This window comes from Lepisma saccharinum, chromosome 30 (assembly GCF_977018435.1).
Source record: "Lepisma saccharinum chromosome 30, izLepSacc3.1, whole genome shotgun sequence".
Classification (NCBI taxonomy): Eukaryota; Metazoa; Arthropoda; class Insecta; order Zygentoma; family Lepismatidae; genus Lepisma; species Lepisma saccharinum.
The window spans coordinates 6,605,258-6,622,577 of record NC_139258.1 but is presented as its reverse complement, the minus strand read 5'-3'; the positions used below and the strand labels follow the sequence as shown (position 1 = coordinate 6,622,577).

The 17,320-nt window shown below is 36.0% G+C and overlaps 1 protein-coding gene across 2 annotated transcripts in view; it reads left to right on the top strand.

Moving 5' to 3' along the window:
* RpS11 (ribosomal protein S11) overlaps positions 1-15,223 on the top strand; it is a 38,159-nt gene extending 22,936 nt beyond the window's left edge. For both annotated transcript variants that reach the window (XM_083115616.1, XM_083115615.1), the window contains exon 4: positions 15,062-15,223. In XM_083115616.1, the coding sequence (XP_082971742.1) occupies positions 15,062-15,185 (124 nt within the window). In that variant the 3' untranslated portion in view covers positions 15,186-15,223. The remainder of the gene's footprint in view (positions 1-15,061) is intronic.
* The last annotated feature ends 2,097 nt before the right edge of the window (positions 15,224-17,320 follow it).

The following is a 17,320-nucleotide window of genomic DNA, read 5'->3' as shown; positions in this document are numbered from 1 at the left end:
CTTAGCAGAAGTAAAATTTATACATTTGCGTCCCAATAATTACTGTTAGGGAAAGTTGAATTTTTTTTTCTAAATTCTTGTGCCCCCCCCCCCCCTCTCCCTCAATAGATCACAGTGAATGAAAAAAAATATGTAGTATGTAGCGGTGGTACATTCCTACTACTGTACAAGGTTTGTTATAATCAAGAGTGATACTTCTTGACTAAGAAATAATAATATAATGTGGTAGTGTTGCCAGCTTCTACACAGTGTCCAGAATTTCATTTCTAGCATCAGCCCTATGGATGCTAGATGGACCAAATATGGAGGGAAGAAGGACAAAAGGCCACTCTACGAGGATATGTGCTGCAACTTTGGGGGAAAAAAAACAAGGGGGGCCTTTGCCCCCTGCTTAATGGTTTTACTCATTCTTACATTTATGATTTCAATTGTTCAAAAAGATGCAGTGGTTGACGAGTTACAGACTTTTATCTTCAATTTAACCCATAGTAACAATGGATGTATTACTCACTATTAAATAAAATAATGTTAAATTGTATAAAGTTAAATTTAACACTGCTTACGTGAGTGAGTATGAAGCTTTTTTGGAACGTTTCAGGGTCTTACTGCCCCATTTATCAGGTTCGTAAATATTTTCCTAAACACTGAACATAGTGCAATGTTAAAAGAGGATTAGGTTGAGGGTAGGGTTGAAAACACTTTCCCTGACACATTCCTAATTTTAAAAGAAAACTTCATATTTTAAAAATCCCGTAAAGACAAACCACCTATTTCGATTAAAATCACTTAAAAATGGGAACACTTGAAACCGATAAAAACCCACGTCATTTGCAAGGCCACCACTGGTGAACAACACCAATCTGATATGAGGTGAAAGCTGCTTCTCCTCCTATTCAATCCCCCTTTCCCTCCTATTATGTCACCATTCTAACGTAAATTCTCGTTCCTCACCTGCTGCTCTGATGACCTCTGGAGTAACATGAAAGCTGATCTTAGGTTCGGTTTTCATTGCCTTATCCCATTTTTTGATACGTCTAACCCACCCTTCTCCCAAGTTGCCATCATCCCTGTTAAGTTTAGTACTCCTCCCTATACAAATATTCGCGGCTTCATAAACATTTCTACCCAATTTATTTTCCTCTTTCCTGATGACCTCTCTTTACAATTTATGTCCACTTTTAATAATACGAGGGTCATTCGGAAAGTAACCGCCATTGTAGCTGGCAGATCGCAACCGTTGTTACGTCACGCAATCTGTGATTCAGTACGCTTCCAGCTGTGCTAGTGAGAGCATCTTTGTGGCGCGCGTGTGCTGGTTATGACATCACAAAATGTGTTGCTGCCATCGAAAAATCCCGCAAAATGTGAGGTACGCAGAGCGATAAGATTTCTTTGGGCAAAAAATCTGTAAGCGGCAGACATCCATCATGAATGTGGTACGACAATCACTTCTGAAGTTTACTGTAACACTTTGCAGAAATGAGAAGAACCATCCAGAACAAACGTCGCGTTGTTGTGTTCGTACATGACAACGCTCGCTCTCACACTGCTGGGCGAACACAAGATCTTTTTACGCCAATTCAAATGGTACGTTTTTTTATCATCCCCGTACATCCCAGACTTGGCTCCTTCTGATTTTCTCGCATGAAGAAGTGGCTTGGTGCACTTCGCTGACAATGAGGATCTTTAAAATGCTGTGACAGGTTGGTTGAATACCCAGCCGGCCAAGTTTTATGCAGAAGGGATTTTTAATTTGGTGAAACACTTGAATTGACATGGCGACTATGTTGAAAAATAGAGGACAGTTGTACCTTTCAGATGTAAAGTAGAAATTTGTTGTAGCTATGTGGGTTTTCTATTTACAGCCAAAGAGCGGTTACTTTCCGAATGACCCTCGTATGTTCAGATAGCCCAGTTTTGCGGACTCTCCCTGTGATACTCTCCCCATCGCACATGCATGCTTCTTCCAGTCTGCCCGATATACTCCCTGCCACATTCACATTCTATCCTGTATACACCTTTTTGTCCATCTGGGTTTAACTTCCTCCCTTTTTATATTCTGGGGAAGGCTTCATCCCACATCTAACCCCGTATTCCTTTACAGTCTTTTCTATTTTTCCAGATACCCCTTTATAATATGGAATTCCGACAAAACTAACTTTGTTTCCTTTTTCTCTTCCCCTTCTTCCCTTGTTTTCCCATTAATGTCATTACTAATCTCCCTCTTGATGATCTTCTGTGCTTTCCTAGCTATTCTATTCATTTCTTGGTTCATGTACCTTCCCCCCCCCCACCTCCTATTATCCGTTCTACGATGTTTATTTTTAATTAGGGGTCATTTTGAAATGAAACTAAAACATGCAAAGGAAGAAATGTAATTCCCTCTGTGGCTGTTCGTATGTACATTCAGCTACTTCTCAATGTAGTTCCCATAGTTGTTGAGACACTTACTGTAGTGGTAAATGAGCTTTTGTAGACCCTCATCAAAGAAATATGCCGCCAGGTCAGACAGCCAATCCATCACTGTCTGCTTGGCTTCATCGGCGCTGTTGAATCGCTTCCCATCGAGGAAAATCTTCAAGTGGAGGAATAGGTGATAATCGTTAGGGGCAAGATCAGGACTGTACGAAGGGTGGTCCATCCGCTCCCAGCCAAATGAGTCGATGAGCGACTGTGTGGCCCGTGAGTTGTCGTGCAGCAACATGATATCGGAAGACAGCATTCCTCGTCGTTTATTCTGTATTGCTCGGCGAAGTTTCTTGAGAGCATTGCAATACACGGCCGCATTAACTGTTTGTCCATTCAGCAGAAACACTGTCAAACGGTGGTTGGCTCATATCACGCTCTCATCATCATGCACCAATGAGTCCGTTATGATTGAGGGGCATCCTGATTGTGGTTCGTCATGAACATTCATGCGACCGGCCTTAAACAGACGTACCCACTTACGCACTTTGCCTTCAACAATGACATTCTCACCATACACCTCACGTAACTGGCGATAAATGTCTGCCGCTTTCACATTTTTCATGGTTAAAAACCTGATCACTGATCGTATCTCACACTCGGCGGGATTTTCAATCACCTGCACCACTTCCATTGTCCACCACAACACACCAAGCATTTCACAATGTGCAAATGGCCTCTGTTTACGTGCAAGGCATGTGGGTAACTTAACACACATGTGAAAAATGTCAAGCATGCAGTGTTGCCAATGTGAGTGCAAAACGGCCCCTAATTAAAAAATAAACCTCGTACTTCCTTTTCTTTTTTTTTCCCCTTCATTGTATAATCTTCCTGCCCTAATAAAAGAATTGAGAAAAAACATTTGTCTTTATTTTCCTGGGATGGTCTGATTTTTTGTTTATATACAAGTCCCCGGCTAACGGTTTATGGTATACGCCTGTCTTTATATGTTTTTGTAATACTAAGATCCAAGAAATTGATCTTACCGTCAACGAGGTTTTCCCTGGTAAAATCAATCCTTTCGTCCCGTTTTCCTAATTCTTCAAAAACAATATTGAGCTCTCTTTTCTTTCCTATTATTAATATATCGTCGACGTACCTCCCATATAATTTAATGTTACCCCCAATGTTTGCTCCAAAGCAGTTTTTTCTACATAATGCAGGCTACAATACCTGATATCGGGTTCCCCATTGCCAACCCTTTTTTCTGTCTATAAATCCTATCGTGGACATAAAAATATTTATATCCCGTTACAAGGGTGAACACCTAACATATTCCCAAGCTGTCAAAATGTCAATCCCATTTTCCAGTAACCATCTCTGTAGACAATCACCTGCTTTCTCTCTGCAGACAATCACCTGCTTTCTCTCTGCGTACACTTGGGTACAAATTGACCACGTCGAAACTACTAATTTCATCTTCGTTCTCAATTTCTAACCTTTCAATAGATTTTTTAACCTCCACAGAGTTTTTGACGCTGAACTGTGTCATATCGTTTATTTTCTTCATCTTTTTTACCAATAGAAAAACGTTTCACAGAATATTGAAAGTGTTGAAGGGGGAAGGAAAACCCAGATGGACAAAAAGGTGTATCCAGGATAGAATGCGAATGTGGCAGGGAGTATATCGGGCAGATGGGAAGAATCATGCTCGTGAGATGGGGAGCATGATGATATCAGAGAGGGAGTCCCCAAAATGGGGCTATCAGAACATATTATTAAAAGTGGACATAAAATCGTAAAAAGAGAGGTCATCAGGAAAGAGGAAAATAAATTGGGTAGAAATGTTTATGAAGCCGTGAATATTTGCATAGGGAGGAGTACTAAACTTAACAGGGATGATGGTAACTTGGAAGAAGCCACTTCTTCATGCGAGTGAACAGATAGAAATCAGAAGGAGTCAAGTCTGGGATGTACGGGGATGATAAAAAACCGTACCATTTGAATTGGCGTGAAAGGTCTTGTGTTCGCCCAGCAGTGTGAGAGTGAGCGTTGTCATGCACGAACACAACAACGCAACGTTTGTTGTGGATGACTCTTCTCATTCCTGCAAAGTGTTACAGTAAATTTCATAAGTGATTGTCGTACCACATTCACGATGAATGTCTGCCGCTTACAAATTTTTTGCCCAAAGAAATCTTATTGCTCTGCGTACCAAGATCATTTGCCCCTAGTTAATCAGAAAATTAAAATTTGTAAAACTGGCTTGTCCACAGAGTGGAGGAGCAGAAATGAGTTACATGAGACGTGATTCACAGAAATTGTTTACACATAATTCATAAAATTGCAGTATAGTAATTAGGGGCCTACTAGGATGGCAAGTTTCACTTTTTTGTAAAAAGAAAAGATGGTAGTAACAATAACAAGTTTACTCATCAATAAGTTAAATTACTCATTTGGTGAACAAGAGATGCAAGAAAGCAATAGAATATTGAAATGTACAAAAACTCACGTTAAAAGAATATGTGAGCCTAAAATTACAAATAGTTTAGTTTTATTAATTTCGATTCAACAAATGATTAAAACATGAAATTTTCCTCTGTTTCTGTGGACATGTCCACGTAGGGGACAAATTTTTTTTTTTTTTTTTTTGTTGTTGTATTACTTCATGGAAATTCAAGTTAGCAAACATATATTTTCAGCTGAGCTCTGTATATAAAGTTTATAACTCAAACTGTATTAATGAATGGTTTGCAAAATTCCTCACCTCGAGAGGGTTGTCCATGGAGTGGAAATGTGGTCTCAACAAAGTTGGAACCTTTTAACTTAATCCCACAAATTTCGCACAAAAGGCAATTCCAACACCCCCAACTGTCTCTTCAAATCACAATAGCATCCCTTCTCTCCAATTTCTTGATGTGGATTGAATAGTGATGCAATGTGTGGATTTTTATGAGACCTTTTACCAGTGTCCACCGAGTGGAAAGTTCCCCTGGGACATTATATTTTTAAAATTTTCTCTGCCGGCCCCCGTGCCGGAGTGTTTAGTAAATCGCCCTATGATGCCAGGGGTCCCGGGTTCAAATCCTGGCCTGGGCATTGATGTTTGAGTGTGCATTCATCAATTTCATCTCCATCTTCGCAAATAAGCCAAGAGTCGAAGTAAAATAAATCAAAAATCATTTTTTTTAAATTTTCTCAACTAAGATATTATATTTTTAAAATTATTTTGATGTTCCTAAATATTTTTAAATCATTTTAATGAGAGCTAGAGAAAGTTTCTATCATTTTTTCTTTTAGAATTACCCATACACCCTGCAAAAATTGTGGTAGCATATGATGATATTTGATGGTCTTCTGAATTTTGAATGGAGCACAATTTTATCTTACTCTTGCCAACACACTTACTTTAATAGAACAATATTTTTGTGAATTCTTTCACATTACCCTGGTAAATGTGTAGTTGCATATGATTATATTCATCGGTCTTCTGAATTTTGAATGAAGCACAATTTTATTTTACTGATGCCTGCACACTTACTTTAATAGAACAATATTATTATGAATTGTTTGAAATTTCCCTGAGAAAAGTGTAGTTAAATTTGATGATATTAGATGGTCTTCTGAATTTTGAATGAAGCACAATTTTATTTTTTTGCCAACACACACATTTTAATATGCTAATATTATTGTCTATTATATACCGTGAGAAAAGTGTAGTTGCATATGATATTCGACGGTCTTCTCAATTTTGAATGAAGCACAATTTTTTTTTTATGCCAACACACACATTTTAATAAACTAATGTTATTGTCTATTATATACCCTGAAGAAAGTGTAATTGCATATGAGGATATTCGACGGTCTTCTGAATTTTTGATGAAGCGTAATTTTATCTTACTGATGCCAACACACTTGCTTTAATAGAACAATATTTTTTTTTTTTTCACATTTTCCTGATAAATGTGTAGTTGCATATGATGATATTCGACGGTCTTCTGAATTTTGAATGAAGCACAATTTTATTCTTCTGATGCCAACACACTTACTTTAATAAAAAGTAAAGTGAAAGTAAAGTGTTCCCCTGTGCTTAGCAGCATGCCATGAAGGCGTATAGGTGGTAATGACCCACACTTTCTTGATCCGGTTCTGAGTGGGGGTGATGTGATCAACACCATGCCCCTGACCGCCTTTACCCCCCAGGTACCCATGTTATTCGACGCTGGGTGGGTGCCCGGGGCCGCTTCCATCATTAGAAAAGTTCCCGGATATGAACCGGCCGGGGATTGAAGCCGGGACCTTTAGCATGGTAGTCAGATGTGTTACCGACAGCCACCGAGGCCACATCACTAACTTTAATAGAACAATATTATTGTGAATTCTTTCACATTGCCCTCAGAAAAGTGTAGTTGCATATGATGATATTCGACGGTCTTCTGAATTTTGAATGAAGCACATTTTCATTTTACTGATGCCAACACACTTACTTTAATAGAACAATATTATTGTGAATTCTTTCACATTGCCCTCAGAAAAGTGTAGTTGCATATGATGATATTCGATGGTCTTCTGAATTTTGAATGAAGCACAATTTTATTCTTCTGATGCCAACACACTTACTTTAATAGAACAATATTATTGTGAATTCTTTCACATTGCCCTCAGAAAAGTGTAGTTGCATATGATGATATTCGACGGTCTTCTGAATTTTGAATGTAGAACATTTTCATTTTACTGATGCCAACACACTTACTTTAATAGAACAATATTATTGTGAATTCTTTCACATTGCCCTCAGAAAAGTGTAGTTGCATATGATGATATTCGACGGTCTTCTGAATTTTGAATGAAGCACATTTTCATTTTACTGATGCCAACACACTTACTTTAATAGAACAATATTATTGTGAATTCTTTCACATTGCCCTCAGAAAAGTGTAGTTGCATATGATGATATTCGACGGTCTTCTGAATTTTGAATGTAGAACATTTTCATTTTACTGATGCCAACACACTTACTTTAATAGAACAATATTATTGTGAATTCTTTCACATTGCCCTCAGAAAAGTGTAGTTGCATATGATGATATTCGACGGTCTTCTGAATTTTGAATGTAGAACATTTTCATTTTACTGATGCCAACACACTTACTTTAATAGAACAATATTATTGTGAATTCTTTCACATTGCCCTCAGAAAAGTGTAGTTGCATATGATGATATTCGACGGTCTTCTGAATTTTGAATGAAGCACAATTTTATTCTTCTGATGCCAACACACTTACTTTAATAGAACAATATTATTGTGAATTCTTTCACATTGCCCTCAGAAAAGTGAAGTTGCATATGATGATATTCGACGGTCTTCTGAATTTTGAATGTAGAACATTTTCATTTTACTGATGCCAACACACTTACTTTAATAGAACAATATTATTGTGAATTCTTTCACATTGCCCTCAGAAAAGTGAATTTGCATATGATGATATTCGACGGTCTTTTGAATTTTGAATGAAGCACATTTTCATTTTACTGATGCCAACACACTTACTTTAATAGAACAATATTATTGTGAATTCTTTCACATTGCCCTCAGAAAAGTGTAGTTGCATATGATGATATTCGACGGTCTTCTGAATTTTGAATGTAGAACATTTTCATTTTACTGATGCCAACACACTTACTTTAATAGAACAATATTATTGTGAATTCTTTCACATTGCCCTCAGAAAAGTGTAGTTGCATATGATGATATTCGACGGTCTTCTGAATTTTGAATGAAGCACAATTTTATTCTTCTGATGCCAACACACTTACTTTAATAGAACAATATTATTGTGAATTCTTTCACATTGCCCTCAGAAAAGTGTAGTTGCATATGATGATATTCGACGGTCTTCTGAATTTTGAATGTAGAACATTTTCATTTTACTGATGCCAACACACTTACTTTAATAGAACAATATTATTGTGAATTCTTTCACATTGCCCTCAGAAAAGTGAATTTGCATATGATGATATTCGATGGTCTTTTGAATTTTGAATGAAGCACATTTTCATTTTACTGATGCCAACACACTTACTTTAATAGAACAATATTATTGTGAATTCTTTCACATTGCCCTCAGAAAAGTGTAGTTGCATATGATGATATTCGACGGTCTTCTGAATTTTGAATGAAGCACAATTTTATTCTTCTGATGCCAACACACTTACTTTAATAGAACAATATTATTGTGAATTCTTTCACATTGCCCTCAGAAAAGTGTAGTTGCATATGATGATATTCGACGGTCTTCTGAATTTTGAATGAAGCACAATTTTATTCTGCTGATGCCAACACACTTACTTTAATAGAACAATATTATTGTGAATTCTTTCACATTGCCCTCAGAAAAGTGTAGTTGCATATGATGATATTCGACGGTCTTCTGAATTTTGAATGAAGCACATTTTCATTTTACTGATGCCAACACACTTTAATAGAACAATATTATTGTGAATTCTTTCACATTGCCCTCAGAAAAGTGTAGTTGCATATGATGATATTCGATGGTCTTCTGAATTTTGAATGAAGCACAATTTTATTCTTCTGATGCCAACACACTTACTTTAATAGAACAATATTATTGTGAATTCTTTCACATTGCCCTCAGAAAAGTGTAGTTGCATATGATGATATTTGACGGTCTTCTGAATTTTGAATGTAGAACATTTTCATTTTACTGATGCCAACACACTTACTTTAATAGAACAATATTATTGTGAATTCTTTCACATTGCCCTCAGAAAAGTGTAGTTGCATATGATGATATTCGACGGTCTTCTGAATTTTGAATGAAGCACATTTTCCTTTTACTGATGCCAACACACGTACTTTAATAGAACAATATTATTGTGAATTCTTTCACATTGCCCTCAGAAAAGTGTAGTTGCATATGATGATATTCGACGGTCTTCTGAATTTTGAATGAAGCACAATTTTATTCTTCTGATGCCAACACACTTACTTTAATAGAACAATATTATTGTGAATTCTTTCACATTGCCCTCAGAAAAGTGTAGTTGCATATGATGATATTCGACGGTCTTCTGAATTTTGAATGTAGAACATTTTCATTTTACTGATGCCAACACACTTACTTTAATAGAACAATATTATTGTGAATTCTTTCACATTGCCCTCAGAAAAGTGTAGTTGCATATGATGATATTCAACGGTCTTCTGAATTTTGAATGAAGCACATTTTCCTTTTACTGATGCCAACACACGTACTTTAATAGAACAATATTATTGTGAATTCTTTCACATTGCCCTCAGAAAAGTGTAGTTGCATATGATGATATTCGACGGTCTTCTGAATTTTGAATGAAGCACAATTTTATTCTTCTGATGCCAACACACTTACTTTAATAGAACAATATTATTGTGAATTCTTTCACATTGCCCTCAGAAAAGTGTAGTTGCATATGATGATATTCGACGGTCTTCTGAATTTTGAATGTAGAACATTTTCATTTTACTGATGCCAACACACTTACTTTAATAGAACAATATTATTGTGAATTCTTTCACATTGCCCTCAGAAAAGTGTAGTTGCATATGATGATATTCAACGGTCTTCTGAATTTTGAATGAAGCACATTTTCCTTTTACTGTTGCCAACACACTTACTTTAATAGAACAATATTATTGTGAATTCTTTCACATTGCCCTCAGAAAAGTGTAGTTGCATATGATGATATTCGACGGTCTTCTGAATTTTGAATGTAGAACATTTTCATTTTACTGATGCCAACACACTTACTTTAATAGAACAATATTATTGTGAATTCTTTCACATTGCCCTCAGAAAAGTGTTGTTGCATATGATGATATTCGACGGTCTTCTGAATTTTGAATGTAGAACATTTTCATTTTACTGATGCCAACACACTTACTTTAATAGAACAATATTATTGTGAATTCTTTCACATTGCCCTCAGAAAAGTGTAGTTGCATATGATGATATTCGACGGTCTTCTGAATTTTGAATGAAGCACAATTTTATTCTTCTGATGCCAACACACTTACTTTAATAGAACAATATTATTGTGAATTCTTTCACATTGCCCTCAGAAAAGTGTAGTTGCATATGATGATATTCGACGGTCTTCTGAATTTTGAATGTAGAACATTTTCATTTTACTGATGCCAACACACTTACTTTAATAGAACAATATTATTGTGAATTCTTTCACATTGCCCTCAGAAAAGTGTAGTTGCATATGATGATATTCAACGGTCTTCTGAATTTTGAATGAAGCACATTTTCCTTTTACTGATGCCAACACACGTACTTTAATAGAACAATATTATTGTGAATTCTTTCACATTGCCCTCAGAAAAGTGTAGTTGCATATGATGATATTCGACGGTCTTCTGAATTTTGAATGAAGCACAATTTTATTCTTCTGATGCCAACACACTTACTTTAATAGAACAATATTATTGTGAATTCTTTCACATTGCCCTCAGAAAAGTGTAGTTGCATATGATGATATTCGACGGTCTTCTGAATTTTGAATGTAGAACATTTTCATTTTACTGATGCCAACACACTTACTTTAATAGAACAATATTATTGTGAATTCTTTCACATTGCCCTCAGAAAAGTGTAGTTGCATATGATGATATTCAACGGTCTTCTGAATTTTGAATGAAGCACATTTTCCTTTTACTGATGCCAACACACGTACTTTAATAGAACAATATTATTGTGAATTCTTTCACATTGCCCTCAGAAAAGTGTAGTTGCATATGATGATATTCGACGGTCTTCTGAATTTTGAATGAAGCACAATTTTATTCTTCTGATGCCAACACACTTACTTTAATAGAACAATATTATTGTGAATTCTTTCACATTGCCCTCAGAAAAGTGTAGTTGCATATGATGATATTCGACGGTCTTCTGAATTTTGAATGTAGAACATTTTCATTTTACTGATGCCAACACACTTACTTTAATAGAACAATATTATTGTGAATTCTTTCACATTGCCCTCAGAAAAGTGTAGTTGCATATGATGATATTCAACGGTCTTCTGAATTTTGAATGAAGCACATTTTCCTTTTACTGTTGCCAACACACTTACTTTAATAGAACAATATTATTGTGAATTCTTTCACATTGCCCTCAGAAAAGTGTAGTTGCATATGATGATATTCGACGGTCTTCTGAATTTTGAATGTAGAACATTTTCATTTTACTGATGCCAACACACTTACTTTAATAGAACAATATTATTGTGAATTCTTTCACATTGCCCTCAGAAAAGTGTAGTTGCATATGATGATATTCGACGGTCTTCTGAATTTTGAATGTAGAACATTTTCATTTTACTGATGCCAACACACTTACTTTAATAGAACAATATTATTGTGAATTCTTTCACATTGCCCTCAGAAAAGTGTAGTTGCATATGATGATATTCGACGGTCTTCTGAATTTTGAATGTAGAACATTTTCATTTTACTGATGCCAACACACTTACTTTAATAGAACAATATTATTGTGAATTCTTTCACATTGCCCTCAGAAAAGTGTAGTTGCATATGATGATATTCGACGGTCTTCTGAATTTTGAATGAAGCACAATTTTATTCTTCTGATGCCAACACACTTACTTTAATAGAACAATATTATTGTGAATTCTTTCACATTGCCCTCAGAAAAGTGTAGTTGCATATGATGATATTCGACGGTCTTCTGAATTTTGAATGTAGAACATTTTCATTTTACTGATGCCAACACACTTACTTTAATAGAACAATATTATTGTGAATTCTTTCACATTGCCCTCAGAAAAGTGTAGTTGCATATGATGATATTTGACGGTCTTCTGAATTTTGAATGAAGCACATTTTCATTTTACTGATGCCAACACACTTACTTTAATAGAACAATATTATTGTGAATTCTTTCACATTGCCCTCAGAAAAGTGTAGTTGCATATGATGATATTCGACGGTCTTCTGAATTTTGAATGTAGAACATTTTCATTTTACTGATGCCAACACACTTACTTTAATAGAACAATATTATTGTGAATTCTTTCACATTGCCCTCAGAAAAGTGTAGTTGCATATGATGATATTTGACGGTCTTCTGAATTTTGAATGTAGAACATTTTCATTTTACTGATGCCAACACACTTACTTTAATAGAACAATATTATTGTGAATTCTTTCACATTGCCCTCAGAAAAGTGTAGTTGCATATGATGATATTCGACGGTCTTCTGAATTTTGAATGTAGAACATTTTCATTTTACTGATGCCAACACACTTACTTTAATAGAACAATATTATTGTGAATTCTTTCACATTGCCCTCAGAAAAGTGTAGTTGCATATGATGATATTCGACGGTCTTCTGAATTTTGAATGTAGAACATTTTCATTTTACTGATGCCAACACACTTACTTTAATAGAACAATATTATTGTGAATTCTTTCACATTGCCCTCAGAAAAGTGTAGTTGCATATGATGATATTCGACGGTCTTCTGAATTTTGAATGAAGCACAATTTTATTCTTCTGATGCCAACACACTTACTTTAATAGAACAATATTATTGTGAATTCTTTCACATTGCCCTCAGAAAAGTGTAGTTGCATATGATGATATTCGACGGTCTTCTGAATTTTGAATGTAGAACATTTTCATTTTACTGATGCCAACACACTTACTTTAATAGAACAATATTATTGTGAATTCTTTCACATTGCCCTCAGAAAAGTGTAGTTGCATATGATGATATTTGACGGTCTTCTGAATTTTGAATGAAGCACATTTTCATTTTACTGATGCCAACACACTTACTTTAATAGAACAATATTATTGTGAATTCTTTCACATTGCCCTCAGAAAAGTGTAGTTGCATATGATGATATTCGACGGTCTTCTGAATTTTGAATGAAGCACAATTTTATTCTTCTGATGCCAACACACTTTAATAGAACAATATTATTATTGTGAATTCTTTCACATTGCCCTCAGAAAAGTGTAGTTGCATATGATGATATTTGACGGTCTTCTGAATTTTGAATGAAGCACATTTTCATTTTACTGATGCCAACACACTTACTTTAATAGAACAATATTATTGTGAATTCTTTCACATTGCGCTCAGAAAAGTGTAGTTGCATATGATAATATTCGACGGTCTTCTGAATTTTGAATGAAGCACAATTTTATTCTTCTGATGCCAACACACTTTAATAGAACAATATTATTGTGAATACTTTCACATTACCCTGATAAATGTGTAGTTGCATATGATGATATTTGACGGTTTTCTGAATTTTTAATTATGCAAAATCTTTTTTTCTGATCTAATGCAGTGTTATTGAGAATTATTTAATTTAACCTGTGGAAATTTGTCAGGTCGAAGTTTTGTTTGTTAATATTTCAGATGCTCATGGATGTTTTTTAAACGTTCAAAGAATGGGAATTTTTGTGTTGTACTGAATTTTTTAGAACAAATATTAAATGAAGGATTTGTGTTGTTCGATCATTTGCTTAATGTGTGTAACCAACGTAATTACAATAGGCTTTGCGAATAAAGAAAACCTAATGTCAGGTCAAAAAACATTTTATTTACTTGTAAGACTGCTTAATCACATTATCTCGTTAGTTACGATAATTCATAATGAGAGAAGTATGCTGGCTCGACCAGGACTCAATCTTGGATCTCTGGCATACTGTGTCATTGCTCATAAAACAGTTATCCACGTTGGTAGCTTGTCATGTGTGTAGGAAAAATGTTGAAAGTACGTGCAACCCCATTGTACGTTCCCGGATTTTAAACTTTCCCACATCATACATTCAAATGTAAAATGTAAAAAATTGAAATTCCACTGAAGCGCCATGATTCAGGAAGTTTAGTCATCTGTGGTGGAGACCTAAGGGTATGTGGAAAATCCATAGAGTGAAATATGAGCATGACGAATAAAGGAATATTTGGATAGCCTGTGAAACATGAATAATTTTCACACACATTCTGTTATCCGGACATTTCTGAGAATCCGAATGTCTGGATAATTATGATATCTGATATCAGGATTTGGCCATCCGTAGTGTACACCTTTGAAGTTTATAGGTGATGTTACCAGATAATCATATTCCCATTCTATGTTTAGTATGTAGTACCACATTTTGTATTAAAAGGTACAATCACGTAACATTTATTACCAGCAGTGAAATTTCTTGTATTCTGTGTTATACACTATGTCCCAGCTATTTGTGGAGCAGGCAAACTAGAACAAGTCTCTGCACAAGTAGTAACGTGAGATTGCTCTACTAATGAACACAGAGTAACTGGATTGTGTGGAGGAGGGGGAAAGTGATTTCATTTACAAGGTTTCTCAGCAGCGTGCACTGCTTCACTCTGCCCACTCAATTTCCCCTCCTCTGCCACTATGCGCAGTCTTGCTCCAGACATAACTGAGACAGGGTATAGCTTCTAAATTATTTGGAATAATGATTTCCCCTCTGTGCTGGTGTAATAATTCACTGAATGTCTATTGGCTAATGATTAACTGAATAACTGCACATGTCAGTTAAACGTTAAGAAGACTTAATTATTTCCAATTTTTTTTCCACTTCCAGGGATGTTGCTCTTGGAGACATCGTGACGGTTGGTGAGTGCAGACCTCTGAGCAAAACCGTGAGGTTTGTCGTCTTGAAGGTGGCCAAGGGTGCAAAATCAAAGAAAAGTTTCAAGAAGTTTTAATGTGATTTTTGGACATTAAAAAAAAAAGTTTAAGGAAACACATGTGTCTTATTTCATCCTCATGGAATTGTAGTTTGGGAAAAATTGTGATGGTTATCTATTAAAACACCCTTTAAAATTCCTATAATTTATATTACTTTATTGGAGATAAACTATACACCCTGTGTCTAACAAGTTCAGTGAATTGTATCAGAAGATACAAACAAATTCACCTGTATTGGCCTTCAAAATAATCCCCATCCGCCACAATACAGTTCAAAATGTGTGCCTTTCGTAACTCTCCTCAGGCAGGGAAACAGAAAGAAGTCTGCAGGTTGCAGATCAAAGGAGTATGGTGGATGATCAAGAACAGGTATGCTGCGCTGAGCAGAAAGTTTGCGTACAGGAACGAAACAGTGCAGGCACATTATCGTGCAGCAACATCCTTTGCCCAGTCCTGTGCAACTGTTGCTGAACATGCCAAATGCGTCGTAGCAACCACTCCCAAAAACTTCCTCGTAGAATGTTGTGGTTACGGTTTGACCTACAGAAACGACTTCCATATGGATGTCGAAGAAAATCGATCAACGTTCTCTTGATCTTAGACTCTTGTTAGTAACTGTTTTTGGGTTGTGCATCCCTTGTTACTGGTTCGCAGAAAAGATTGATCCTGATCACAGATTGTAATGAAATCTCCAGAGGTTTTCATCCATTTTGCTTTCTGCTCGTCAGCTTAAGCAGCACAAACCAGGAACAAATTTTCTACTTACCCAAATCATCGCTGACGATGGTGTGCACTGTGTCCTTGCTAATGCCCAATTCCTCCAGAATCAATCAGTCTCATAGTCAGTTGCCGATCTCGTTCCATCATGTCTGGGGTTCTACTTGTCGACGGGCAACCTAAACGTGGCTCATCCTCAGTCATTCCCTTACCATCTCGAAAATGTTTGAACTAGTTGTGAACACATTTTCTGCTCACATATTCCATCCTGTACACTTGCACCAACATTTCAATCATCTCCGTTGCAGTTTTCCCCTATTTGTAGCAGCACTCGCTGCTCCATTGCACTGTGACACTACATTTGACTGCCCACACTAGGTTTACATGACAGGTCACGTGTACTCCACACTAGGTGGCACTTCTCGACATGTCTCACTCATGTTGGTGTCGATATATCGAGCCATTCAGTGAACTTTTTAGACACAGGGAGTATAAATACGTCTTAAGCTTGTTTTTCAGGTGTGTGTGGCCCATGGGGCATACAATATATGCAGATTTATGATAAGTTTTTTCCACAGGTCTCTTTGTTAGTCTGAATTACAGACATCCTATATAGTTAGGATTTAAGCATCATTGCAAATTATAAACAACTTATTCATACATTGTATATTACCTAATAGCAACAAATAGAAGGTGTTGAAGGTTAAATCCCAAGAATTTATGGGAGGCTAATAATAATTTCTAAATTTTCATTTCCAGTGAGCCAAAGTGTTCAATGTGTGTTCAATATCAAACTATTTTTTTTTATGTATCGAAGTGGGATTGAAATATTTGAACCAGATAATCTACTTTTTTGGAAGCACTGGCATATTATAAACTTGTAATAAATCATGCACAAACAGTTTTATTTACTTGTGGCACCTCGTTACCCCTCCCTAGTGTCAGCTCTGGTGGGTAATGTGTAGGAATTTGTGTCTTTTAACAGCTAGTCTCTTGCAATAATAATTCCAAAAAGATAATTGATCAGTTGATGATGAAAACTTAATGTTGTTTCTGTTTTATGTATTTAACTACAGATTTTTTCGAGTTTGTATACATGATAAAGAGATATGAACGGTACAGCGGATTTTTTTATCAGCAATTTTATTTGTCCTAACAGCCTATTAGGCTCATTGCCTCCCTACCGAGTGCCTGTCTCAACTCCAACATGCCTCAGTAGAGGTGCCTGAACATCCAACCACTTAACAGTGTGACGTCAGCACAATAAACTGGGTTAATGGTACTCATTCGAAGCTCCCCAATTTCCTCATGATGATGGGTACCAGTCCTATACTCGGGCTAAAATTTTGTGAAAGTTGTTACGCTTCCCCAAGCCAAAACCTCTGCATGTCCTATGGCTGGAGCCAAAAGCTTGCCAGGGTGTTGGGCTATCAGC